The sequence below is a fragment of the Ovis canadensis genome, chromosome 20 (assembly GCF_042477335.2).
Source record: "Ovis canadensis isolate MfBH-ARS-UI-01 breed Bighorn chromosome 20, ARS-UI_OviCan_v2, whole genome shotgun sequence".
Lineage (NCBI taxonomy): Eukaryota > Metazoa > Chordata > Mammalia > Artiodactyla > Bovidae > Ovis > Ovis canadensis.
The window spans coordinates 31,602,735-31,628,446 of NC_091264.1; the positions used below are offsets into that span (position 1 = coordinate 31,602,735).

The 25,712-nt window shown below is 45.4% G+C and overlaps 2 protein-coding genes across 10 annotated transcripts in view; both read left to right on the top strand.

Annotated features, from left to right (window-relative positions):
* Positions 1 to 11,149, top strand: part of BICRAL (BICRA like chromatin remodeling complex associated protein) — a 105,906-nt gene extending 94,757 nt beyond the window's left edge. For all 6 annotated transcript variants that reach the window (XM_069564480.1, XM_069564478.1, XM_069564482.1 and 3 more), the window contains 5 exons: positions 608 to 669; positions 1,248 to 1,393; positions 2,624 to 2,718; positions 6,251 to 6,353; positions 7,317 to 11,149. In XM_069564480.1, coding sequence (XP_069420581.1) covers positions 608 to 669; positions 1,248 to 1,393; positions 2,624 to 2,718; positions 6,251 to 6,353; positions 7,317 to 8,104 — 1,194 coding nt within the window. In that variant the 3' untranslated portion in view covers positions 8,105 to 11,149. The remainder of the gene's footprint in view (positions 1 to 607; positions 670 to 1,247; positions 1,394 to 2,623; positions 2,719 to 6,250; positions 6,354 to 7,316) is intronic.
* Positions 11,150 to 18,079: 6,930 nt separating this feature from the next.
* On the top strand, positions 18,080 to 23,748 carry RPL7L1 (ribosomal protein L7 like 1). Of its 4 annotated transcripts, none has more exons than XM_069564488.1 (7): positions 18,080 to 18,440; positions 19,047 to 19,155; positions 20,193 to 20,356; positions 21,823 to 21,960; positions 22,453 to 22,562; positions 22,697 to 22,911; positions 23,311 to 23,748. In XM_069564488.1, the coding sequence occupies exons 1-6, from the start codon at positions 18,427 to 18,429 to the stop codon at positions 22,903 to 22,905; spliced, it is 744 nt and encodes a 247-aa protein (XP_069420589.1). In that variant the 5' UTR covers positions 18,080 to 18,426; the 3' UTR covers positions 22,906 to 22,911; positions 23,311 to 23,748. The 4 variants fall into 4 exon arrangements, with proteins under 4 accessions (XP_069420589.1, XP_069420587.1, XP_069420590.1 ...); XM_069564486.1 differs by having other exon boundaries at positions 18,080 to 18,219; XM_069564489.1 differs by having other exon boundaries at positions 18,087 to 18,440; positions 20,196 to 20,356.
* The last annotated feature ends 1,964 nt before the right edge of the window (positions 23,749 to 25,712 follow it).

Genomic DNA, 25,712 nt, shown 5'->3' on the forward strand with positions numbered 1-25,712 from the left:
GTTCAGCTGGTTATGAAGCTGGCACTTAAAATATTGTTTTTCAAAAACACAATGAAAGGACTTCTCCGGTCATGCAGTGGCTAAGACTCTGTGCGCTTCCAATGCAGGGGTCCCGGATCGATCCCTGGTCAGGGAATTAGCTCTCACATGCTACAACTAAGAACTGGTGCAGCCAAACTAAAAACAATAATGAGCATTTAAGGGCTTCCCTGGTTGTCCAGCGGTTAAGATTCTGTTTCTACTGCAGAGGGGCATGAGTTTGATCCCTGGTCAGGGAAGTTCCACGTGTCACGAGGTGGCCAAAGGAAAAAATAAAAACATAATGAAGTGTTTGTAGAGGGAGCTGGGAATTCAGGCTGTAAGGTACAAGTGAATCCCTTCAAGGAGCTGGTAGCACAGCTGTCTATAATCTTGACACAGCGCAGCTTTGCTGCATGGGTCTGTGGGACTTCCTTGTTTCGTTTTCCAACGTGGCAAATTCTACATTCTTAGAGTGTGCTCTTGATAGAGAGTTGAAAAGGCTGCAGCCACAGTGACCTTTATGTGGAACTGTGTTCTGCTATGTTTCCTGCAGAAGGGACTAAGAAGGGGTGTGTTTTGTCCTCAGGTGGATGGCCATCCAGGAGGACAGAAGAGGCCTGCTGCCAAACAGCTGACTAAAGGAGCTTTGTGAGTCCCCTTCGGAAATGACCCATTTTGAATGTTTTTCTAGGTTTCTAACCTTCAACAAATAGACAACAGCCCTCAGGTCACGATGCTATATGTTTTTAAAGTATACTCTGGAAGCCTTTCCCTATAGTTTGTTAGCACCTGTATATATATCAAATGTATTTTGAGCCTACTGCTTACCCTTTTGTTTTTAAGAATAGTTCTTTGTCTTCTTAGCAACCACATGCCCTTTGACTGGCCTCAGGGTCTCTGAGAAGCAGGGTTAGATAAATCCCTCTGTTCAGAACAGAAATGTTAACCAGAAGCTTAGCTGGCCAGTGGTGAGGCTTTGCCAGGGTCTGTGTGAGCACCTGCACTTGAATGGTTGGTGGGAACATGGTGCTTTAGAGGCCAGGGTCATACTTTGAGACTAAACTCAGGGTCAGACCAAACTAAACCCACCATGATGTACAGAGTATAAAACTATACTATAGATGATAACATCCTTGGATGTCTCATTGTCTTTGCATACAAATGACCATTGTGATTAGATTTCTTGACCTGACTCAACGCAGCCATCGGCAATTTCTCTCTCACAGCATTCTCCAGCAGTTACAGAGGGACCAAGCCCACGCGGTGACGCCTGACAAAAATCAGTTCCGGTCACTCAGCGACGCGGTGCAGAGGCTGCTGTCCTACCACGTGTGCCAGGGCTCCATGCCCACGGAGGAGGACCTGAAGAAAGGTAAGCAGGCTGGAGCCCCAGAGCGCCTCCTGGGGACACGGCTCATGGGAGAACCTGAGCTCGTTGCCTCCAAATGGTCACTGGAGTACTCTTTTTCACCGCAGACCTGCCATCTTCCCAGTTTGCTTGGTTTCCCAGGCCGTGTTGAGAATTGTGACTTATTTTTCTCTGCATTCTGTGAAGGGATACCCAAATGTCTGGACATTTTATGGGCAAGTTTGAGGGCAGTGAATGCAGAACATTGTCTGGACTCTGGCTGCAGGGGGGACAGCCCTGGGCTAGGTGCTCTGCACAGTGATTCAGGCACAGTCCTTGCGTTTAGGCTGAGTACACACATACCCTGCGCTGTTAGCATCACCTTTATGAATTAGATAGATGCTGTAGCCCTCTAAAAGCTTTGAGATTCCAAAGGCAGTCCAAGGCACTGCCCCACATCCAGAAACTGGCGAAACGTTTAGAGGTAACATCCTCTTATCCCACCTTGAGCTTAGCCCATTCCGATGCCTGGCCCTGCTGCCTGTCTCAGCCACGCTGCCCAGTTCTACTCTCCTTCCCACCACGTTCCCAGCCTGGACCCCGTCAGGCACCCTTCACTGCTTGAATCAGCCCCTCAGCTGCCCCCAGACTTGTCCTTCCGGCCAGGGTCTCTAACGGGAGCGCAGCCATCAGCCCACTGGGAGCTTCCCTGGGAGGGCCAGGGTGCTCTTCATCCTCATCCAGCATGAAATAGGGATGTGGAGGCTCTGAGAAGAGCGAAGTGGAAACTGAGACGTTTGGAGACAAAGGACAGAGCCACAGGACCGTGATGTGCGAGATGCCCTGGACCAGTTGGTGTGGTTACGGGAGCCTGGTCTGCCCAGCCCAGACAGTAGGACCCCAGTGTCTCAGTGTTTCAGGTTTTCATGCTCTGGAAGCAAGTGGAGGCTTCGGTCCCCTGAGCTAGTAGATGACTCTCTGTTCACTGATATTTGCTGCTCTGCTGTGTTTCATGGTTTTCTTTTATAGATGCTCTTAAAGGAGTTATGTTTTGGTTTCCTAATCAGAGTTAAAACAAGCTACTATTAAAATGAGTTTCTGAGAGCACATGCCAGTGAACAGGAAGGGAAAGCCGTGCAGAGGCATCGCGTCTAACCAAGGAAGAGCTAAACTAAGAGAGAAAATGGAGGAAGGAAGGGCCTAGTGGTTGATGTGCACTCTCTCACTGTTTTTTTCCTCTCTCTCTTTTTAAAGTTGACAGTGAATTTGAAACAGTTGCCACTCAGCTCCTGAAAAGGACCCAAGCTATGCTTAACAAGTACAGATGCCTGCTCTTGGAGGACGCCATGGTAAAGTTCCACTGAGCACAGTTTGTTTCTTAAACTCCACAGGTCACAGCTACTAACTCAGAGAGAAAAACTTCAAGGAATTACATTTTCCCACCATAGTTTAAAAGGAACAGATACTTAAAATTGTAGAAAAACTTACCTTTGCCTGTATCTACTACTAACAGCAGCTGTGGGTTGGCCAAAAAGTTTGTTTGGGTTTTTTGTGCATTTTCTGTACGAACTTTTTGGCCGACGCAAATACAAGCGCTGTGCTCTCCGTGATTGATCACTCTCAGTGCGTGCCATTGTTTTCCTGGTGCCAAGTGAGGAATTGGGGCTTGCTTACGTAACTTGCCCGATGCCATACAGCCAGGAAGTTTGTTCTGTAATTAGCAGAGATGGGATACAGACCAGGACCACCTGACCCCCCTCCATACTCCGATGCTGTCCACTGCCTCTTATCAACTGAAGAGGCAGGAGAGGACTGGTGACACTTGTGCTGAAGGTTGTTCAGAATAATATCTGAAGAGATGAGGTGACAGACATTAAAATTAGTTTTGTCTTGTTTTCAGTTGAGAGATCACTAACGTCATAAAAATCATGCTTCATTTTAAAATGTACAACTTGATGGATTTTAATATGTTCACAGACTATGCAGCCATCAGCACCCCCTAACTCCAGAGCATTTTCAGCCCTCCAAATAGAAACTAAAATTGATTTTAAAGCACAGCGAACTAGAGAAAGGAGTAAGATTATCTCTGAAAATGATGGAAAGACCAAATCTATCTGAGATTTTAGAAGCAGTTCTAAAATCATACAGACTAATAAATTGGTCTCTTATAAGTGGCTTCTTTTTTTTCGGTTGCGCTGGGTCTCTGTTGCTATGTACAGGCTTCTCTCTAGTTGCGGCAAGCAGGGGCCATCCTCCCGTCATGCGCAGACTTACTGCAGTGGCTGCTCGGGTTTGCAGGCTTTGGTAGTGTCGGTTCCCGGCCTCTAGGGCGCAGGCTTAGTAGTTAACGGCATGTGGGCTTCGTTCCCTGAGTCATGTGGGAATCTTCCTAGACCACAGATGGAACCCGTGTTCCCTGCATTGGCAGCTGGATTCTTATCCACTATACCACCAGGGGAGTCCATAACTGGCTTTTAATTTGAAATCAGCTTTGAAAATTTACCTTGGAAGAGTAAGTGAACTCTATTATATATGTATACTGTATAGTGTAAATATGTATGTATGTTTGTGTTTACTTTATGCGTGTGTGTATATATATATATAAACAGGCATCAGTTCAGTTCAGTTCAGTCGCTCAGTCATGTCCAACTCTTTGTGACCCCATGAATCGCAGCACGCCAGGCCTCCCTGTCTATCACCAACTCCCAGAGTTCACTCAAACTCACGTCCATCAAGTCAGTGATGCCATCCAGCCATCTCATCCTCGGTCGTCCCCTTCTCCTCCTGCCCCCAATCCCTCCCAGCATCAGAGTCTTTTCCAATGAGTCAACTCTTCGCATGAGGTAGCCAAAGTACTGGAGTTTCAGCTTTAGCATCATTCCTTCCAAAGAAATCCCAGGGTTGATCTCCTTCAGAATGGACTGGTTGGATCTCCTTGTAGTCCAAGGGACTCTCAAGAGTCTTCTCCAACACCACAGTTCAAAAGCATCAATTCTTCAGCACTCAGCTTTCTTCACAGTCTAACTCTCACATCCATACATGACTACTGGAAAAACCATAGCCTTTACTAGATGGACCTTTGTTAGCAAAGTAATGTCTCTGCTTTTGAATATGCTATCTAGGTTGGTCATACTTTCCTTCCAAGGAGTAAGCATCTTTTAATTTCATGGTTGCAGTCACCATCTGCAGTAATTTTGGAGCCCAAAAAAATAAAGTCTGACACTGTTTCCACTGTTTCCCCATCTATTTCCCATGAAGTGATGGGACCAGATGCCATGATCTTAGTTTTCTAAATGTTGAGCTTTAAGCCAACTTTTTTACTCTCCTCTTTAACTTTTATCAAGAGGCTTTTTAGTTCCTCTTCACTTTCTGCCATAAGGGTGGTGTCATCTGCATATCTGAGGTTATTGATATTTCTCCTGACAATCTTGATTTCAGCTTGTGCTTTTTCCAGCCCAGCGTTTCTCATGATGTACTCTGCATAGAAGTTAAATAAGCAGGGTGACAATATACAGCCTTGACGTACTCCTTTTCCTATTTGAAACCAGTGTGTTGTTCCGTAAACAGGCATACGTCAGAGCTATTGAGGGTTTATTTCCCCAGACCACCTCAATAAAGTGAATATCACAGTAAAGTGACTCACATGAACTTTTTGGTTTCCCGATGCATATAAAAGTTATGTGTACACTATAATCTGTTAAGTATGCAATAGCATTGTGTCCAGAACAAAAATGTATATGTCTTAATTTAAAATACTTTATTGCTTAAAAATGCTAACCATCATCTGAGCCTTCAGTGAGTTGTAATCTTTTTGCTGGCAGAAGGTTTGAAATATTGGGAGAACAGAGACATGAAATAAGCAAATATGGTTCAACGTTTGCTGGGAAAATGGTGCCAATAGACTTTCTCAGTGCAGGGGTGCCACAAACCTTCGATTTGTTTTAAAAAAATGCAATATCTACAAAGCACAATGAAATGAGATATGCCTGTAATTTATATATATTCATTTTAAATTGTGCCACCAAAGTCAAACAGTTGTTCTTGCTTTGACAATCATGTCTGTAATAAAACTGAGCTATCAAGAAGACTAACTGTCATTCATGAGAAAAGGATCATTTGGACAGATTTGGACAAATGAACTAATTATTTGGACAAATTATGTCTGCCATGAATTATGTTAAATTATTTTATGTTGAATAAATAAAACATAAATTATTTTATGTAAAATAAGAGTAAATAAGATTTGATTTTGTACAGCAAGAAATAATTCTAAGGAAAGCCTTAATACAGAACACGATCATGGGGCATTCCCTGGTGGTGCAGTGGTTAGGACTCTGCACTTTCACTCCCATGGCCCAGGTTCAGTCCCTGATCAGGGGACTAAGACCCCACAAGCTGTGCTGCAAGGCCAAAACAGAATTATAGCGGAGCAAAATATGAAGTAAAAGCGTGTCTGAACAAAAAGATTTCCAACATGTCATTAAGCAGAGGAGGGAATAAGGAGAGAATAGTGCATATAGTTGCTTGTCATTTGTGTGCAAGAAATAGTGAATGAATAATGCAAATGTGTGCGTGTGCATACAGTGTCTCTGGAGGAGTCTGTCACGGCAGCGGGTGCCTACAGAGAGGGCCCTGTGTGGGTGGGAAGGCACTGCACAGGTCAGGCGAAGAAGGAAGGCTCACTTTCCACCTCCCCTTTTAGTACCTTTTGAAGTTTGTACCAATGTTGTAAATGACCTTTTCCCAAAAAATACAATTTTTAAAAATATGTCAACGATAAACACATTTTCTTCTCTGATTGCTTCCTCTGTCCCCCAAATGCAGCAAGATGTTCGCAGTTGTTAAAAGGCATCTGAAATGACTAGACTCTCTCATTTTTAGCGGATCAACCCCTCCGCTGAGATGGTGATGATTGACAGAATGTTCAACCAGGAGGAAAGAGCTTCTCTGTCCCGGGACAAGCGTTTGGCACTCGTAGACCCCGGTAAGAAATGTCAGAGTGAAAGCCGAGGAGAGCTCCTGCCAGGGTTCCGGGGCCGTGGCTTTGGGGAGACCGTCTGAACTGACCTTGTGGGATAAGACCTGAAGGTAGACCCTGGATTCCAGGGAGAAAAAATCCAGAGTTGAGAGCACAATATGAAACCTCTGAGAAGGTCTATGTTCTGCAGAATCCAAACCGGAATTTGACATTTGGTTAACTGAGTCTTCTTCTTTCCTGTAAACTGACACTTCTCAATCTTTCTCTAGTTTTCGAGAACTAAAGTAAGTCAGAAGCCTTCCCAGAAGCAAGTAAACCTCAGCCAGTTATTGAGTTGTCTTACTGTGTGCCAGACCTTGTTGGGGGGGAGTCAGTGAGGCATGGTCCCTGCCCGTAAGCTATTGGATGGTAGTGCTCCTTGTGGGTACTCTGAACACCCCATCAGCTTCCTGCCGTTTGCATCATGCTAGAGTCAACCCACATTCCGCCTTTTAGAAATGGGTTCTCAGGACTGCCCTGGTGGTCCAGTGGTTACGAATCTGCCTGCCAATGGAGGCAGCATGGGTCCCATCCCTGACTGGGAAACTAAAATCCTGCATACCACACAGTATGGCCAAAAAATAGAAAAAAAAGAAAAAAGTATTCTCCATACTATTTTCTAGCCTCTGAAATTTTTAAATCCAATAACATTATAACAATTTGTGGAGTATGGATTTTCACCCATATTTTCACCATCCTATAAATGTTTTTATTCCTACAAGCTTTCTTCAGTTCTGGTTCCCACTTGTATATATCACTTACAGGTTGCTTTCATAGGGCACCCTCCAGCTGTGCTTCTGCACGTTCCTGGACGTGAACGACTGATTGAGAGGGCGGGGTGGGGCAGTCTGCACCTGACCCACTGAGGGGCGGCTGTCTAGTCTCACTGTCTCCTTCTTTCATTAACATCCTTTTCGTTCCCAATTGCAGAGGGTTTTCAGGCTGATTTCTGTTGTTCCTTCAAACTCGATAAAGCTGCCCATGAGATGCAGTTCGGCCGGAGTGACCAGCATGGCGGTAAAACAGCAAGTTCCGTGCATCTGACAGCCAAGGCCCAGAGCAGAGACCGAGCCAAAGCAGGCCTGGCAGAACCAATGAATCATGACCAATTTCATCTAGTGCCTAATCATATCGTGGTCTCCGCAGAAGGAAACATTTCTAAAAAAACCGACTGCCTCGGCAGAGCACTGAAATTTGACAAAGTGGGCTCCACTCAGTACCGGAGTGCATCTGAAGAGAAAACCAGCCGGAGAGACTCCGCAAAAGGCAGCGAGTGCTCCCCTGGGCCTGAAGGCCACCGGAAAAACTCGTCCAGACCAGATCACGGTCCCGACAGCAAACTCTCAAGCCTCCTAGTAGATTCGCACCTGGAGATGACCTGTAACAGCTCCTTCCAGGACAAGACGCTGCGGAATTCTCCAAAGAATGAAGTTTTACACACAGACATCATGAAAGGGTCAGGCGAGCCCCAGCCCGATCTCCAGCTCACTAAGAGTTTAGAAACGACATTTAAGAACATCTTGGAACTCAAAAAGGCTGGGCGGCAGTCCCAGAGTGACCCCACGGTTAGCGGCTCTGTCGAGTTAGATTTCCCCAACTTTTCTCCAATGGCTTCGCAGGAAAACTGCCTGGAAAAGTTCATCCCGGACCACAGTGAAGGCGTCGTAGAAACTGACTCTATTTTAGAAGCAGCTGTAAATAGTATCCTAGAGTGTTAATAGCGCAGTCCTCCCCTCACCTGCCCCGAGACCCCGCCCCGGACAAGTTACATTCTTTCCTGGCAGAAGCAATGGGAACGGTCTCCTGTCTCCAGCCTGCTTGGTCTTTCATCACAGGTTATTCTTTCTAATTTCAGTCCCATTCTTTGTTTAAGAGCAATACTCGTCGTGGTTACAGGGAGATCCTTCAGTAAAGCTGATCCTTACTAGAAAGCAGTCTGATAGGCCCTATACATTTCAAGTGTTTTAAAAGTGCTTATCGTCATTTTTGTTGTTGTTTATTTTTTTTTCCCAAACACTGTAATTTAATGAGATCACAGTACACTTGGCCCTAGGTAAAATTCTGACAATCATAAGTCCTTTGAAAAGAACAGACTTTATTAAAGAAAATCAAACAGGACTGTTAGAAGATACTTTTTAAAGAATATCCCCACTGCATCTCCAAATTTGGGCTTCGAGGGGGGTGGGTCTTGGGGCTGTCGTGGGCCAGGAGACCGCATGGCTCTCCCCTCGGCCATCTGTGAGCAGTTAGTCCTGGCTACTCTGCTGGGACCCACAACCCCGGCCTCAGCACCTATAGCGCACAAGCAGGGCTTCCTGTTCATTCAAGTGCTTTTCTGATGCTCCCTGAGCAAAACCTCACCTCTTCAGCATATCCATGTTGAATTTCATGTAGGGAAAACTTTGTTTTGAGTTGCAGCAGCATGACTTGAGATAATCTCACCAGGCAAAATAAAGGAAAAATGGAAACCAGTTAAGTGGCACAGTGTACAGGGGAGGCCAGGATCGAGCCTTGAGGAATATAATATGTATATATGTAAAAGCATATATATTATGTTCACTGTTGAGAAAAAAAACAAGTGTTTTGCATTCTACAATTGGGTCTAGTCAACATACAGTGTATGTTTTTGTTGGTTGCTGGGTTTTGTTTCATTCAACCTCTCTGCGCACCCCCTCCCACAACAAATAGCCAAGCGTCAAAAGCACTTTCATTTGAAAACTGTGTTATAATTTTTCAGTTTAAGTGTTAAGGGGACTTTGGCCTTTTTCTGCTTCTTGTTGTCTGAGAACAGTAGTCACACCCCCCGGCAGCAATCATTACCAAAACGCAGACAGACCAAAGGTAACCAGCCAGCCCACCACTGAAGGGAAAGGTCTGAGACCCGGATGCCCACTTGAGAGCCAAAGGACACGCCCTGTCATGGTTTGGCCCATGTTCATGTTCATGGGTGTGACTTACTGCTTTATTTATTGATACTTCTTTTCGGGGAGCTTTCCCCGTTTTCCTTTCTGTATGCCTGCCCCAGGTCCTCCCATTTCTGTTGTCACTTTCCTTCTCAAGGTCCCTGCAACCATCAGTGTCCCCCAGCACTGGGAACGCTACACGCGGCATTCCGTGCGTGCTGTCTGACATGCATGCGTGTGTCTGGGCTGTTCAGGCACAGAGGCTATTTTGGCTACAGAGTGTATAGTCACCCTCCCTCTTATGTAGACAGGCTCTCATCTCTTCTGTCCATCTCTCTGGCTTTAGAGGAACTCCCACTGGTCTTCACTCGAACACGTTGCCAAGATCTACTTCTGGCCTTCCCCAACATGAGGACAACCCCCTGTCGTCATGTTGGGCATTTCTTTTCCAGATTGGCCTGCAGTGGAAAGGAGGGCTTCTGATTCCTAGAAAATACAACAGAAGACCTAGACTCTGCCTGCCCCTTAGTGCCCTCCCCCACACACACAGACAGAGAAATCCTGGGAGACTGCCAGTCTTCCGAAAGCAAAATACCTTCTCCCCACTCCCAGCCCTGAGCCAATAGAAACCAGAAAGTCTGGGGCATTTCACAGTTGCCATGTTTTCCTTATGTGTGCCAATGTCCAAGTTGCAGATTTCCCCTTTTTCCCCGTATTGTAACATATGAGAAAGATAAGTTGGTGTTGCCAGCTGGAACTTTCTGTTTGGGCAGCCCTGGGATAACACCCTGCTCTGAACCCTGTGATGTCACAGGCTCTTCTTCTCTTAGGGCTCATGCTTCCCTCGTTACTAGCAAGACTTTAAGGTGGTTCCTCCTGGTCAAATTCTTCTCATTGTGGAAATTTATACCTGGAAGCCTTCTTGGGGGCTACTGATGAGTTACGTTAATTACCGAATCAGTGGAATTCTTAAGAGACAAGGTAGATTCATGTACGTTTGTCACCGCTCTCCTTCCCTACCCTGCCCCGCTACCCCAGTCCCAGCTTTTCAGTCTGCCGCCGTAAAGGGTTTGTAAAGACTCGACACTTGTCTTGAAAACAGAGAGCCTAATTTACCAAAATGAAACTTGTAAATTTTTGTGTCCTTGTGTGTAAGTTTACTTTTAACGGAGGAAAGGTTCTAGATAATGACAAATGACGATTACGAAATACATTTTACTCCTGTGATTAGGTCATAACTCGCGTGTCGAGGCTCCTCTGGTGGAGGGCGAGAGCTCAGCCTCGGATGGCCAGCATCCAGTTGTTAAGGTTCATTAGTCAAAGTTAAGTTTTAGAGCTACTCGTGCTCAGTAACAAAAATCATTTTCTTTTCTTTCTTTTTTTTTTTTTTCCTGTTGTTGTTGTGGAAGAGTGTGAATTTGTTATTAAGCATTTGATTTTCTGTGTCCTTAAGTACTGCCTAAAGATAAAGCAAATTTTAAACTGGCAATTACGAAAAAGAACTATTTTAGCGCTGAAGAATTTAGTAGACTTTGTTAGATTAGGGAGGCCTTACAGACTGACTTGACTTAAAGAGGACGCGTCACTCACTGTCAGTGTGGTGTGGGCTTTATTTGCTTAAATACCTTCATTTGTATAGTATGTCTCACTTGAAATTGCTTTGTATACATTTTGTAAAAATATTTATAAAATGTTTTGTAAAAAAAAGTATAACAAATTGCAGTTTATTTTGTTATGTTGGATAAATACTGTTAAAAGAAACCAGTCAGTAACTATATTGTTAATCCATGGTTAGGAAATGTTTAGTTGGAGATTACAAAATGAAACAACCATTGCAATACAGCCAAAGATTTGGGAAAATGTGCAACTGTGATTGTCTTGATTTTGCAAAGAAGAATGGCTGCTTTTCCCAGAAGAAAAGGGTAAGTAAGTGTCCAGCGGGCTTTCTGTTATTAAATCCTGTTACCCAAAACTAGCTCTGCCGTTGAAGGGGTAGGATTTTAATTGATCAGCCTTTCCAAACAGTTTAAAGTTGATCAGCGAGAAAGTTTAGTCAAGTACATGTCAGGCCTCCCTCCCGGGACTCCTGCCACATGGGCCCTTAACTAAGGAAGGAAAAATGAGGTCATTTAAAGGTCTCAATCTGCGAGAAATTTCCTGTAGTCATTATATTTATGTTTCTGCGGGGACAAGAAGGCTAAGGGATAGGTTAAAAATGAAAAAGATTAAGAACTGTCTGACATGAGGCTTGTTCTGGAATGAACACGTTTCCCTTTGGCTTCACACATTTGACCAAATTATATTGAGAAATAATCCCTGTTATGTCTATAAAGTCAGCCCCAGGGGCACTTCTGAATTCCTATACTCCATCCCAAGTGTAACTTTACTGAAATGGTCAGGAAAACTACCAGAGTGGAAACTTCGTGGAGTAAAAGTCTAAGACTCCTTACCTTTTTCTTTGGGGCCTAGAATTTATACTTGCTGCTGCTAAGTGACTTCAGTCGTGTCCGACTCTGTGCGACCCCATAGACGGCAGCCCACCAGGCTCCCCCATCCCTGGGATTCTCCAGGCAAGAACACTGGAGTGGGTTGCCATTTCCTTCTCCAGTGCATGAAAGTGAAAGGTGAAAGTGAAGTCGCTCAGTCGTGTCTGACTCTTAGCGACCCCATGGACTGCAGCCTACCAAGCTCCTCTACCCATATGATTTTCCAGGCAAGAGTACTGGAGTGGGGTGCCATTGCTTTCTCCTAGAATTTATACTCAGCCTCCTTATTTTATGGTTTAATGGCTCCTTTCCCCACCCCCACCATTAGGTGGAAGCAGTTGGGATATCAAGATTCTTCAGTAATCAATATATAAAGAGGAAGTCATTCTCCTATGTCTTAACAGAAGTTAGAATAATGACATCAGTGGACGGATCCCTTAATATCTTTTGCAGCGGTGTCCTGCTGTCGAGCCTGTCCCCTTGCTAAGGACAGATACGTCACCAACAGGACACTCTTGCCCCTCTGCCCATTTACAGTGGGTGTGCCCTGTGAATAAAGAGAAGGATCATCTGGCTACTTGGTTAGGAGTGAAGTCTGTGTGTTGCGCCAGAGCACACACAGAGGAAAAACCTCTTAGGATGGTTAGAGCCCTGAGCCCTGTGTGTGAGAGGCCCTGTCCCAGGAGAGGGGTCCTAGCACCACCTGATGTAGGGAGAGTAGCCAGGGAGTTACTGGGGGGAAAAGGGAAGGGAAAGGAAAGAAACTCTACCATCTTGGGGCACAGCAGCAGCATCACTCAGGCAGGATATCTGTGGCACTGGATCTGAGCTCTGGCTCTGCTTCAGAGACAGAGGGCGGACTCCCAGGCATCTGGCATTAAGTATCAAACTATTGAGCAGTTTGCAGGCAGTGTGCTAAACCCTGGGCATCTACAGGTCACTCGGATGTGATGTCTATGCTCAAGGAGCTCAGTCTAGAGAGGAAACAAGTCCATAAATAGCTACATTCCAAGAGAAAAGAAACTTGGGGCTAAAATTTTTCCAGATCTCCACTTGGTAGAGAGCCACGATCTATATTCCCATGCCCCTCTTATTTCCATGCTTCTTAGTGCAATTTCCTGAGGTACGTTTGAGAAAAAATAAGTATGATACTTTTTGCATGAATGAAGATAGAGGAATTTTATAGTGTTAACTATATGGAGAAATCTGGTGCAGCAGACACAAACTGCAGGAGCACCTTTGCAGTATCAAGTGGATTCTAAAGGATACATACAGGCTAAAGTGAATAGCCTGTTGGGCTGGAGCACACACAGGCCTTCATGAATCCCTGATCTATATTCATTGTAGGCATGTGCTGGAGCAAATCACGTGTGAAGGTCAAGGAAAGCGGTACAATGGGAGGTGGGAGCGGGTGGGCACAGAAAGTGTCTTTAGCAGCAGAACCTGGGAACAGGCCCCAGAACTTCACCTAAACTCTCATCAGACAGCTTCGTGCAAGTTACTCTGATCCTTTGCTTCCTTGCCTATCAACTGGGAAGACTTGTCCTGATTCTCCACTTTTTAAGGTGTAAAATGAAGTCTTAAAGGAATGTGGAAGGTAGGAAAAGCTAAAGTTCCATTATCCCCTAAATAATTGACAAGAGGTCTGGGTGGTTCTGTTTTGCATTTGGTCTTGCCTACAGCATGCTCTCTGCCCACGCCCTCAGCTCTCTCCTTTTCCCCTTTCACTTTTGCTCCCTTTGCTCGTTTATCAGGACCTAAAGCTGCTGTCCATGTTGTCTTTCCCAACTCCAGGCTCACCTGGTTGCTCTCTCCCACCGGCCGCCTGGGGGCCCCATGGCACTCTCTGAGGAGGCAACCAGGAAATCCTGAAACAAAAGTCGACTGCAAGAAGGGTCCTAATTCAAGAAAGAGGTTTGGGGCGGACAGGAAATTGCAAGTTTGGCCCACTTTTGGGTGTGTGGGGTGTGATGCTTTTGCCTTACTGAGAAGGCATGAATTCCAAATAATCCCAAAATGCAGATATATGTTAGGAAAGGAATCCCAGAGCCAATTCAGAGAACCACAGAACGTTGGCTCTGAATTTTTTTTATCATGGATCCTGGTTCCCCCATCAGGGATCTAATCGGTGCCCCTGCATTGGCGTCTTAACCACTGGACCACCAAGGAAGTCCCTTGCAAGGAGTCCTAAAAAACAAACAAACATACAGTCAAGTGGTTTCTAAAACAGGCAAATCACAAGAACCTAAGAGAGTGCTTTCTTAAGTAATAAACAAAGGGCGCACCACAAAGTGTCCGTCTTTCTCCTATTCCAGGCTCTACTCCCATTTCCCCAAAATAACGTCTGCCAGCACTTTCCTATGTGTGTGTTAGTTGTGTGTTGGGTGCTCAGTCATGTCCAACGCTGCAACCCCATGGACTGTAGCCCACCAGGCTCCTCTGTCCATGGGGGTCCTCCAGGCCAGAATACTGGAGCAGGTTGCCAAGTCCCCCTCCAGGGGATCTTCCCAAGCCAGGTCTCCCGCATTGTAGGCAGATTCTTTACTGTCTGAGCCACCAGGGCAGCTCACACTTTCCTATATATCCTTTGTACTCTATTCTGTATCTTGATTTTTCAAACGTAGCCAAATGTCTGGGAGTTTTATAGTTAGGATTCTTTTGTTTTATGTAACAGAAACCCATCTGGTCAGTTAACGGCATAAAGTTTTATAGGAAGGATAAAGATAAAAGGGAAGATTGAAGAGCTTGAAGACTTAAGGGAATTTTCTGCTAATCCAGTAGTTAGTACCCTGTGCTTCCATTGCAGGGGCCATGGGTTTGATCCCTGGTCAGGGAACTAAAATATCTCAAACCAAACAGCATGGCCAATAAATAAATAAAAATTAAAATTCTAAACTTAATCAGCAAAAAATCAATTAAAGTATTTGGGGGTCAAATTCCGAAAACAAAGAATTTGAAGACTTGAGAAAGACAGGAATAAGAATACTCCAGGAGGCCTTCCTTAGGAGGTAGAAATCCTTAAAAGTCTTGCCCTGGACTAATTCTGTTTCTTCCACTGTCACTCCGTTGAAGATTCAAAATCTGGAGGAGAGAAGGTTAGGGTCTTATGGGCAGGTGGGAGTTGAAAAGATGTTCCAGAGACCCCTTCAACAGATGTATTGGGAGGTCAAGTGTGTTTGGATTTGATGCCCCACCCTCCAAAGACTGTACCCAATGAAGGAGAGCTCACTCAGCCCACAAGAGAAAAGGGGACAGAGGTCAGCAGGCCAAAACAGAAAAAATACCACTGAGATTTCAGGACATAAAGACCTACCTCACTGCATATATCAATAATTGCATAGTCTTCCATAAATTGTTCTAACCATTCCCTAATGATGGACAACTGAAATGGTCAAGGAAAAAGAGAACTGAGGCCTATGCGGTCTGGCTGTAGAATCAGATTCTAGAGGCTGTATATGGCCATGCGCCATTCTCATTCAGGAACCTGTTTCAAGTAAAAAATCTATCTTGCCCAGAGCTCAGGGCATATATTCACTTCACTATAAACATGTAGTTAGTGACCATCTGGGCCTTGAGAAGTACTTCATCTCTTTCTCTCTGGATCAGTCTGGTGGAATGACGGCTTTGGGCCTGAGAATACGTGTTCTGCTAGCGCCACCTGCTGGCCCTGGAGAGCCTCTCCTGACTGCTGGCCTCCAAGTCTCAGCCAGGAGCGTTACATGAAAGTGAAGAGGAGCAAAAAAGCCTCTTGATGAAAGTGAAAGAGGAGAGTGAAAAAGTTGGCTTAAAGCTCAACATTCAGAAAACGAAGATCATGGCATCTGGTCCCATCACTTCATGGGAAATAGATGGAGAAACAGTAGAAACAGTGTCAGACTTTTATTTTTTTGGGCTCCAAAATCACTGCAGATGGTGATTGCAGCCATAAAATTAAAAGACGCTTACTCCTTGGAAGAAAAGTTACGACCAACCTAGATAGCATATTCAAAAGCAGAGACATTACTTTGCCGACTAAGGTCCGTCTAGTCAAGGCTATGGTTTTTCCAGTAGTCATGTATGGATGTGAGAGTTGGACTATGAAGAAAGCTGAGTGCCAAAGAATTGATGCATTTGAACTGTGGTGTTGGAGAAGACTCTTGAGGGTCCCTTGGGCTGCAAGGAGAGCCAACCAGTCCATTCTGAAGGAGATCAACCCTGGGATTTCTTTGGAAGGAATGATGCTAAAGCTGAAGCTCCAGTACTTTGGCCACCTCATGCGAAGAGCTGACTCATTGGAAAAGACTCTGATGCTGGGAGAGACTGAGGGCAGGAGGAGAAGGGGACGACAGAGGATGAGATGGCTGGATGGCATCACGGATTCGATGGACGTGAGTCTGAGTGAATTCCGGGAGTTGGTGATGGACAGGGAGGCCTGGCATGCTGCGATTCATGGGGTCGCAAAGAGTTGGACACGACTGAGCGACTGCACTGAACTGAACTGAACACCTCTGAAAGAACTTCTAGTACCACAGAACCTATCTTGTATGTGTAGAGGGGAACTTACAAAACATTTATTTTGTTTCTTGCTTACTATGTAATGGATGTTTCATAGTTTGCTGGCCTTTCTGTTTTTGCCTTTCCACAAAGCAAGATACATGGTGAGGTGCTGAAATAGCGAGTCAAAATGAGCCTCACACCAGTCTGTGGTTCTGAAGACCATGTTGTCCTTCGACATTTATTGAGCTCTGTGCATGGTACTTCATGGTTGAAGTATTAATAGTTACATAGCACTTAACCAAAATGATGTTTTGAGCTTAGATGGTTAATAAGTCCCTGCAGGTGTCCATTGTTTTGAGAGGTGCTGTAGAAGATTCAGAGAAGTATGTGACAAGTTCTCAACCTTCAGAGAACCCAATCTAGTCAGGGAAACAATAAGCCAAGCAATACAGGATAATATCTGTGGATATGCCTGCAAGTGTGTGCCTGCATGCCTGCTAAGCCGCTTCAGTCCTGTCCAGCTCTCTACAACCCTATGGACTTCAGCCCCCCAGGCTCCTCTGTCCATAGGGATTCTCCAGGCAAGAATACTGAAATAGGTTGCCATGCCTTCCTCTGGGGGATCTTTCCCAACCAGGGATCAAACCCGTGTCTTTTATGTCTCCTGCATTGGCGGGCGGGTTTTTTTACCACCAGTGCTACCTGGGAAGCCCCTGTTCCTGTAAGTACTGTCAAATAATGACATTGTTTTAGATCTTAAGATAAATATATAAATATGTATATTTAAAAGATAAATATATGTACTATGTTAGACAGGTGGCAGTGCCTGGAGCATTATTTTTTTCTTGTCACAACTTAAATAAATAATATATATTTGAAAGATAAATATATGTACTATGCTAGACATGTGGCAATGCCTGGAGCATTTTTTGTTTCTTTTTTTGTCACAACTGAGGATGCTAGACACCCTATAATGCACAAGACAGCCGTCCCTGTCCTGTCGAAGAATTTTCTGGCCCCAAATGCCAGTAGTGCTGAGACTGAAAAACCTGTGCTGATGATCATTAGATCAGTGATGAGCAAAGCAGGTGTGATCTCTGCTCTCCTAGTATCATGGGGAAGAGATGTTAAAAATATAACAGCTCCCTAACAGAATTCAAGACAGAGACTACTCAAGAACCTTGGTTGTCAAAGTGTAGTTTTCAGACCTGAAGCATCCGTATCACTTTGAAGCATGTTTAAAATGTAAAGTATTGATCCCCGCCCCTTCCTGAATAAAAAGCATGCATTCTAACATCCTCAGGTAACTCCGATGCACATTAATGCCTGAGACACTGTGCTCGTAAAGTTTCCAGAAAAGACAAGACATGAGTTTTCATTATTTTATGAAGACCAGGAAAGAAGGAAGCATGTTCCAGGCGGTAAGAGCTGTATGAGGGAAGGTCCTGAGATAGTAAGTTGGAATTTCTAGTTTTCGGTTCAGCACCAGTAACAATTAACATAGTGTTAAAAGTTCGCTTAGCGCCAGACTTTGTGCTAAGAGCTTTAGATGGAATGGTTCATATAACTCTCCTGAGACTAGTAATAAGGCAAGATCCATTGTCTATCTATGGGAAAAAGAAACTCAGGGACACAGGGGTCAAAGAATTTGCTCAGGGATCCACTGACGGAGCCAGGCCGATGGAATCAGAGCTGCGTTTTCGCACCATCCTAAGTGGTTCTTATTCACCTTTACCCACAAGAGAGCGCCAAAGCCGGGGTCCCAACTCTCCCCACCCAGCCACGCAGACGCGTAGCGCAACGAGCGGAAGCCGGAGGCCCAGCGCCCACACTCCACCGGAAGTCAGTGCATTGTGGGAAGCGTCTCGATGTTTATTTACATCCCCGCCTCCAGCGCTAAAGCGAGTACACTTGGAATGGAAAGGACTGGATTCTGAAGATGACACGGCTCCGAAAAGCTTCCAAGAAGTGCGAAAGAAGCTTTGTGTAACTTTTGGCGGGAATCAAGGCTAGCAAAACCTCAGCAGTTTACTACTGCTAAGACGGCCCGGGCTGCCCCGTCCGCCCCGCCTTGAGCTAGAGTAGACGTCTCTATGGTCGAGTAAACGTAGAGAGGCGTCTCTCGGCCCTGGGGGTTGGAACTGCGCATGAGTAAGTAGCTGCAGCGTTGGAAAAATGGCGGAGGAAGAGTAAGTGTTTGGGGATGTGTATCTCTGGCGTGGCTTCTTGAGCATCCGGTGCCATCCACAGTGTTTATTTCTCGCTGGCGGAAAATAAGGGTACTTGTGGACTGAAAGAAGAGAATAGGAAAGGCTCCAGATTACAGAGAGAGGAGTGAGGCGCCGTACGGCTTGGTGTGGGTGGGCGAAGGGGGCCGCCGCTGAGCTCGGGTCGTCATCTCAAGGGGGCGAGGATTGACTTTCGGGCAGCGGGCTGAGAGCAGGCGGGGTTCCCCCAGCTGTGCTTAAGTGTTACCACTGTAGCTGGGTCTGCACGCGACCCAACTCCACGGGGCGGAATCTCATCGCTGATAGTCTATAAAGCTGTGGCATTAGAAGCTCCGTTGACGTGTATGAGGACTAGTGGCTGTGGGGTTCGTGACTTATTAAGTCTTTGGGTCCTAGGAAATGTGAGGGGTCCATTTTGAGGGCTAGTGTTAGAAACCACAGATTTCGGAAGGGCCACAGCCCTTAGGAATTTGAAGATAGTGTTTCCCTAGGCCCGGGATATCTTTTGGAAATCTGGTGCATATTTGTTTCTTAAATACTATCTCTGGTCTCCATTTTCTGTATCAGACCAAGAAGAAAGATCCCTTTGGTTCCAGAGAATCTCTTGAAAAAGAGGAAGGCTTATCAGGCCCTCAAAGCCACCCAGGCAAAACAGGCGCTTTTGCAAAGGAAGGAGGTAATGGTGGGAACCAGGTGGAGGGAATTAGAGTTTGTGTTTGAGTTGTATCCAGCACGTGTTGAACTAGACTTGGTACCGATGGCCCCTTCCCCCATCGGTTGCGTTGTACCCGATATTGGTTTCTTGCCTTTGTTTAGCAAAAAATGTATCAAACACTTTCCACGGGCAAAGTACTGGATTTGAGTTGTTAAGGAAGAAAGTAATTGCAGAGTTCCGGATTCATACCAAGTGATTTGAGAGACCAGAATTTGTACCTGGAAGAAAGTTTTAATGTACCAGTTTTGTACAATTTTTGCTATTTGCTACATGATTTTGGAGAAATACATTTTGGAGGCAGTTTATGATGCCTAACACAGTGTTAGGGTCCCTAAACACTTGATGTATTACTTGATGGTAAACATTGCCGCTGCTGCTAAGTCCCTTCAGTCGTGTTCGACTTTGTGCGACCCCATAGATGGCAGCCCACCAGGCTCCACAGTCCCTGGGATTCTCCAGGCAAGAACACTGGAGTGGGTTGCCATTTTCTTCTCCAGTGCGTGGAAGTGAAAAGTGAAAGTGAAGTCGCTCAGTCCTGTCTGACTCTTAGCTACCCCAAGGACTGCAGCCTACCAGGCTTCTCTGTTCATGGGCTGACAGCATGTACATTGGTTTTTTCGTTTGTTTATAAGGGACTTTTCCCAATAGTTCCCAAGTTTTCTCAGCTTCACTTCTTTCTTGTCGATCTTGTATTTTTATTATATAAGAATAGAGGGGCCGTCCCTAGCATCCCAGTGGCTAAGAATCCTTGCTTCTATCCCAGGGGGCATGGGTTCAATCCCTGGTCAGGGAACTAAGATCCTGCATGCTGAAATGCAGCCAGAAAATAAGTAAAAATAAATTTAAAAAAGTAAAAACAGAGGATGTTTGTTTGTGCCCCTTTCCAGACCATAGGGGAAATAAGCTCTATGAATAGTGACTAGTGAATTACTCTTGTGAAAAAAAAAGATGCATACAGAGGCAAAAAAAATGGTGATGATGGTCTGCCTTCTCTGTAGCAGAGGAAAGGAAAACAAATCAAGTTTAAGCGACTAGAATGGTTTGTACATGATTCCTGGCGGCAACTACGGGACAGAGTGCGACTCAGACGGCTAAAAGTGAAACCGCATGGCTTGGAAGTGCCAGACAAACATTCCTTGGCCTTTGTTGTACGCATTGAAAGGTAGGGAACTTGGTGGATTCCATGAGGCTGGGGAAACTGTTGGTTCAGCTTTAGACCCTTTTTAGGGAGATGAGATTTAAGCCCTAAAGGCAAGTTGTGCTAGGAATTCTGGGCTAAGTAAAACAGATTTTGTCTTCAAAATTAGGGAGACTGGAGGACTTCCCTGGAGGTCCAGTGGTGAAGACTTCACCTTCCAGTGCAGGGGGTGTGGGTTTGATCAGTGGAACTAAGATCCCACCTGCCTTTGTACAAAAAGACAAAACAGAAGCAACACTGTAACAAATTCAATAAAGACGTCTAGTAAAGTTAGCCACATGGAAAAAAAAAAGATTCGGGAGATTAGGACTTTCCTGGTGGTCTAGTGGTTATGACTGTGCACTTCCATTCCAGGAGGATAGGTTTGATCCCTGGTGAGGGAACCAAGAATCCCACGTGCCACAAGGTGCAGCCAAAAAATACGTAAATATATTAGGGAGACTGACATTAAGCAAACAAACATGACAATACACTAATTGCTGTGAAGGCAAAGTGCTGGATGTTAGGACACGGGGGCTACAGTGTGATCTGTAGTGGTTTAGGACACTTGAAGCAGGAAGCTGTGGCCTGCCCACATGAAAAGTTTGGGGGGCAGCTTTCCAGGCAGAGATGCAGGAAGTTCAAGTGTAGGATCAGGGTGGTTTCTTAGGAACGGAACCAGGGTCCAGCAGATGGTGCATAGTCAGTGCTGGGGAGAGCTTTTTCACATTCAGCGATAACCTTACCCATTCCTACCGGCACATACAGTGTTAGCTCTCCCTTTCATACCCAGTCATCCAAGTCAGAAACACGTGGGGTTTTGTTTTTGTTTGGCTGCAACAGGTCTCAGTTTCAGCACACAGGATCTTCGATCTTCACTGTGGCATGTGAGAGCTAGTTCCCTGACCAGGGGTTAAACCTGGGCCTCTAGCATCAGGAGCACAGAGTCTTAGCCACTGGACCACCAGGGAAGTCCCAGAAACCTGTGGGTTTTAAGTATGTGTGAGCCTCCTATCCTTGCCCTTGCCCATAATCTCAATTTTTAAAATTAAAGTGTAATTGGCTTTCATTGCCCATGATCTCTTTCCTGGCCTATCACATCAGCTGTCTAGCTAAACTTCCCAGACTTGGGTGTCACTTTTCTTGTTTCTGTTTTATATGCTCTCTCTGATGGTTGTCAAATCTGGTTACGTCTCCTTAAAATCTCTAGCTTTTAATACCCACAGGCACAAGTCCATTGTCCTTAGCTTGACACATACAGCCCTCCCCATTACAAGTCCAGGGACCATTCCTATCCCTGTAGCACCTCGGGTTTTGCTCCACGTAGTGTGGCAAGTGATCTGTTTACATGGCTGCTTCCCACTCAGTTGAACCTGCCCTCTGGGTGCCCATTAGTGGCACACAGTTCATGGTGCTTACTGGGCAGAGCCTGACTTTGCTGTTCATTTCAGGATTAATGGGGTGAGTTCACTGGTGCAAAGGACCATTGCCGGACTTCGCCTAAATAAGATTTTCAGTGGTGTCTTTGTGAAAGTGACCCCTGAAACCATAAAGACGCTTCGTATCGTGGAACCTTATGTGACCTGGGGGTGAGTATGGTTTTTTGTGTGAATTCACATTACACGATACTGGAGAATGTTGAAAACATTGGGATGCACAGGGTACTGTTCTCCAGCACTTATGTTGCTGAGTCAGGGGAACATTGTGCCAAACATTAAAACCCAAAAAAAGACTTGGATTTCATTTCAAACTTTTTCAGACTCTTGAATAGGGTCACATAAGGCCAAAGTCCTAGATTATAACCCAGGACTTTATTTTTGCTGGGAAATAAATATCTTTACCTGGCAGTCATTTGTATCTGTAAATTTTAGTTTCTAATTACATAGTTGGGGCTGTGTGGGTGTTTTTCACCTCCTTTGGGTGTATGCTTCCCAAGTGTCCCAGCTGCAGTGTGTTGAGGACACTCGTGGGGACGGGGGTTGGGAGACTCCTTAGGCAGGCTACAGGACTGCGCTGCCAGCGTGGTGCAGCCTGCCAGGGGCTGGCGGTGCTGTGATTGAGCTTCGTTCTGCCTCACATAGATTTCCAAATCTGAAGTCTGTTCGGGAACTCATCTTGAAACGTGGACAAGCGAAGGTCAAGAACAGGGTCATCCCTCTGACAGACAACACAGTTATTGAGGAGCACCTGGGTGAGTGAGCGTCTGAGGAGTCAGCAGAAAGGACCCCCAGAACTTGCCAGAGTGCTGAGCGCTGGCATATCAGAGTCTCACAGTATGTGCTGGGAAAGTGCTAAACACAGGAATCTGAACCTTATGTTTCTTAGGAAAGTTTGATGTCATTTGCTTGGAAGACCTCATTCATGAAATTGCCTTCCCGGGGAAGAATTTCCTGGCGATCTCAAGGTTCCTATGCCCTTTCCAACTCTCAGTGGCCCGTCATGCTACCAAGAATAGAGTGGGCTTCCTCAAGGAAGTGGGCTCACCAGGCTATCGAGGTGAACGCATCAATCAGCTCATCCGGCAGCTGAACTAAACCCAGGTGAGGTGGGGCTGAAACTGCCCTTTGGTGGACTCTCAATGGGCCAGGCCTCACCCCCTAAAAGGTCATCTTGCATTTATAAGTGTATGAGAATAACTTTGGGTGGGAGGTGGCTGGTACTCACAAATTTAGTGGATGGAGATACTTGAAACAGTGAGTGCCTGGTTAGGACATGGGGCTGTGTGTATCTCAAGAGTTACAGGATAGAAAACACTTGAGTGACCAAAACTCTGTTGCTGTGTTCATTTTAGCTGGAGATGGAGAGAGAATAAAAAACTAATTTCAAAAAGGATATTCCTTCCTCTGTTGAAGGAATCTTAATTCTGGAAAGCTTTTATTGTTAGGCTTAGGTTAGGGTTACGGTACATCTGTATTAATGGAGTTGTTTTTCTTCCTCAGCGTACCTGAAAATAGTGCACTGGAAGCGTGTGTTGTTGTTTTATGGACTTGTCACTCAGTATCTTCAGGGAAGATTGTTTTCTGCTAGAATATATCTTCAGAAACTGGAGGAAAGGGCCAGGGGAAACACGGTGATGTTCCCAGCCTGCACTGCATCCCACCTCAGTTCCAAGGAAAAGTTCCTGTGGTGACCACCGTCCACCTCTGAAACCAGCAAAGGCTCATGCCACGGAGGAGGAAGTCCTCTTCTATCACGTCTCTCCTGGGCTGTACTGTTGGTGACTGAACACTTACCTATGAGTACAAGACAGCAGTGGACCAAGCCCAGGAGCATGTTGAACCTGGGGTTTCCTGGGGCCTTGTTTTTGGAAGAACTTGAAGTTAGAATTGAGTTAAGTTAGAACTTAAAATTAAAATTGAAAGCACACAAAAACGGTACTTGGTTGTCTCTCCCGTGAGTTCATGTTCTAACTTCAGCGACAGCTTGGCAAGCTCTCAGGCTGGCTCTAGGTATATCCAGTGTCTTATCATTGCAGCTGGCTTAGTGCTTTTCTCTAGCTCAGGATTTTAACCTACTCCTGGATCTGTGAGAATGTCCCTTTCCCAGAAAAACATACACTCCAGTTTTTTCTTGGAAATTTAGGGTATTTGTAGATCCTTCTCAGGGACCCAGGGACCTTATGTGAAGAAGTCCTGTGCTGTCAGTATTGGTCACACAGGCTCTGATCTTGCAGCCTCCTCTGGTTCTGTGCCCTGTTGGAAGACCAAAGCTTACCAGAGGTTTTTTTTTTTCCCTTTCAAGCCAAGTGGATGTTTCCTACAATATGGTAGAATGCTGAGCCCCTGTGCCATTAATCAGTCGATCTAAAAAGAAGTGGAAAACTTTATCCAAGCCAAATTTAAGAATCATAACTCAGACAGAGCATCTCAGAAAGCTCTAAGAACTGTTCTGATTAGAAGTGAAGACACAGTTACATAAATTTTTTTGAGAGGAAGGCTGTACATCAAATAACATTGACAGCTGATACAGTCCAGACCTGAGTGCCATGGGACCCCTTAAAAATGAAATGTTACCTCTAAGGGCTTGTCTTAGGAGAATATTGCTCTTTATGGTTGAGGGGAAATTTCTGCCAAAGAGGAAAGTTTGGTCAATGTAGCTACACACACAATGCACAGTGGCAGGAGAGAGAAGGCCAGAGATGATTTCTTGTTTTGGAGATTTCCTTAGTCTAGTGGCTAAAACTCTGCTTTCAATGCAGGGGGCCAGGGTTCAGTCCCTAGTCAGGGAACTAGATCCCAAATGTCTTAAGTTCGCTTGCATGCTGCAAAGATGGAAGATCCCATGTAGAAGACCTGGCTTAGCCAAATAAGACACTTAAAAGTCTTGCCATAAGGTAGTACTTCACAGTTTCCCCCTGTTGATCTTTCTTTTGACAAAGTGTTAGGTGACCAAGTGTTTGGTCCCTCAAAGCAGGGATGGGTGCTTGCCTGCTTCAGGGCCATCAGGCCGCTTGATGCCAGGTCCTGATAGCCCGGTTCTCTCTTTGGGGGTTATGCGAGCAGAATGTTGGTCAGGGACTGACAGTCAATTCTAGATTGTCCAGTAAGGGACTTGAGCTAATTGTCCTTGCATGTACATTGTGTATGTACATTATTTTATAGAGAACTATAGATGTGATCCAGTTTCAAGCCATTCAAACATCTGAACTTCAGAGCAGAAATTTGCCTCTTCATGGGTCTTAAGATGAGGAAACAAATACCATGGCCAAATGGTCCTATCACTGGAAAACAAACCAGTGTCCTGCACTGAAGGCAGACTGACAGCTTGCCAGGAACTGTTCTCGGGCTGCCTGTGAGTATCCTTGAGCCCAGGGGAAACGTGATTGTGCATCCCCCTAACCAACCTGGGGAGAGCTGAGGTCACAAAGTGTACCAAAAACTTACTGGGTCCTAGTAGGAAGTACCAGCCACTAATATAAAGGATTAGATATCACAGAAAGAATCCACCTGCCGTTGCATGAGACGGGGATTCAGTCCCTGGTCTGGGAAGATCCCACGTGCCATGGAGCAGCTAAGCCTACGTGCCACAATGTTCGGGCTTCCCTGGTGGCTCAGCGGTAAAGAATCTGCCTGCCAATGCATCCCGCCTGGAGAAGGAAATGGCAACCCACTCCAGTATTCTTGCCTGAAAAATCGCCTGGACAGAGGAGCCTGGCGAGCTACCGTCTACGTGGTCACAGAGGTGGACACAACTTAGTGACTACACAACAACGGCATGGCAGAAGAGGCATCATTAATTGGCTGGTGAAAGGGTCTCAGTGATACTGGCAGTGTAACAGCTTGCACAGTGCTACACTGTCTTAAAATAATTGCTCTTTGAAACTTGCATGTGTTTGAGCCCA

Coding starts and splice junctions, on each gene's coding strand:
- RPL7L1 (XM_069564486.1), top strand. CDS start 18,191: ATGACACGGCTCCGAAAAGCTTCCAAGAA. Junction 19,156..20,192: donor CGCTTTTGCAAAGGAAGGAG/GTAATGGTGGGA, acceptor CCTTCTCTGTAG/CAGAGGAAAGGAAAACAAAT. Junction 20,357..21,822: donor TTTGTTGTACGCATTGAAAG/GTAGGGAACTTG, acceptor TGTTCATTTCAG/GATTAATGGGGTGAGTTCAC.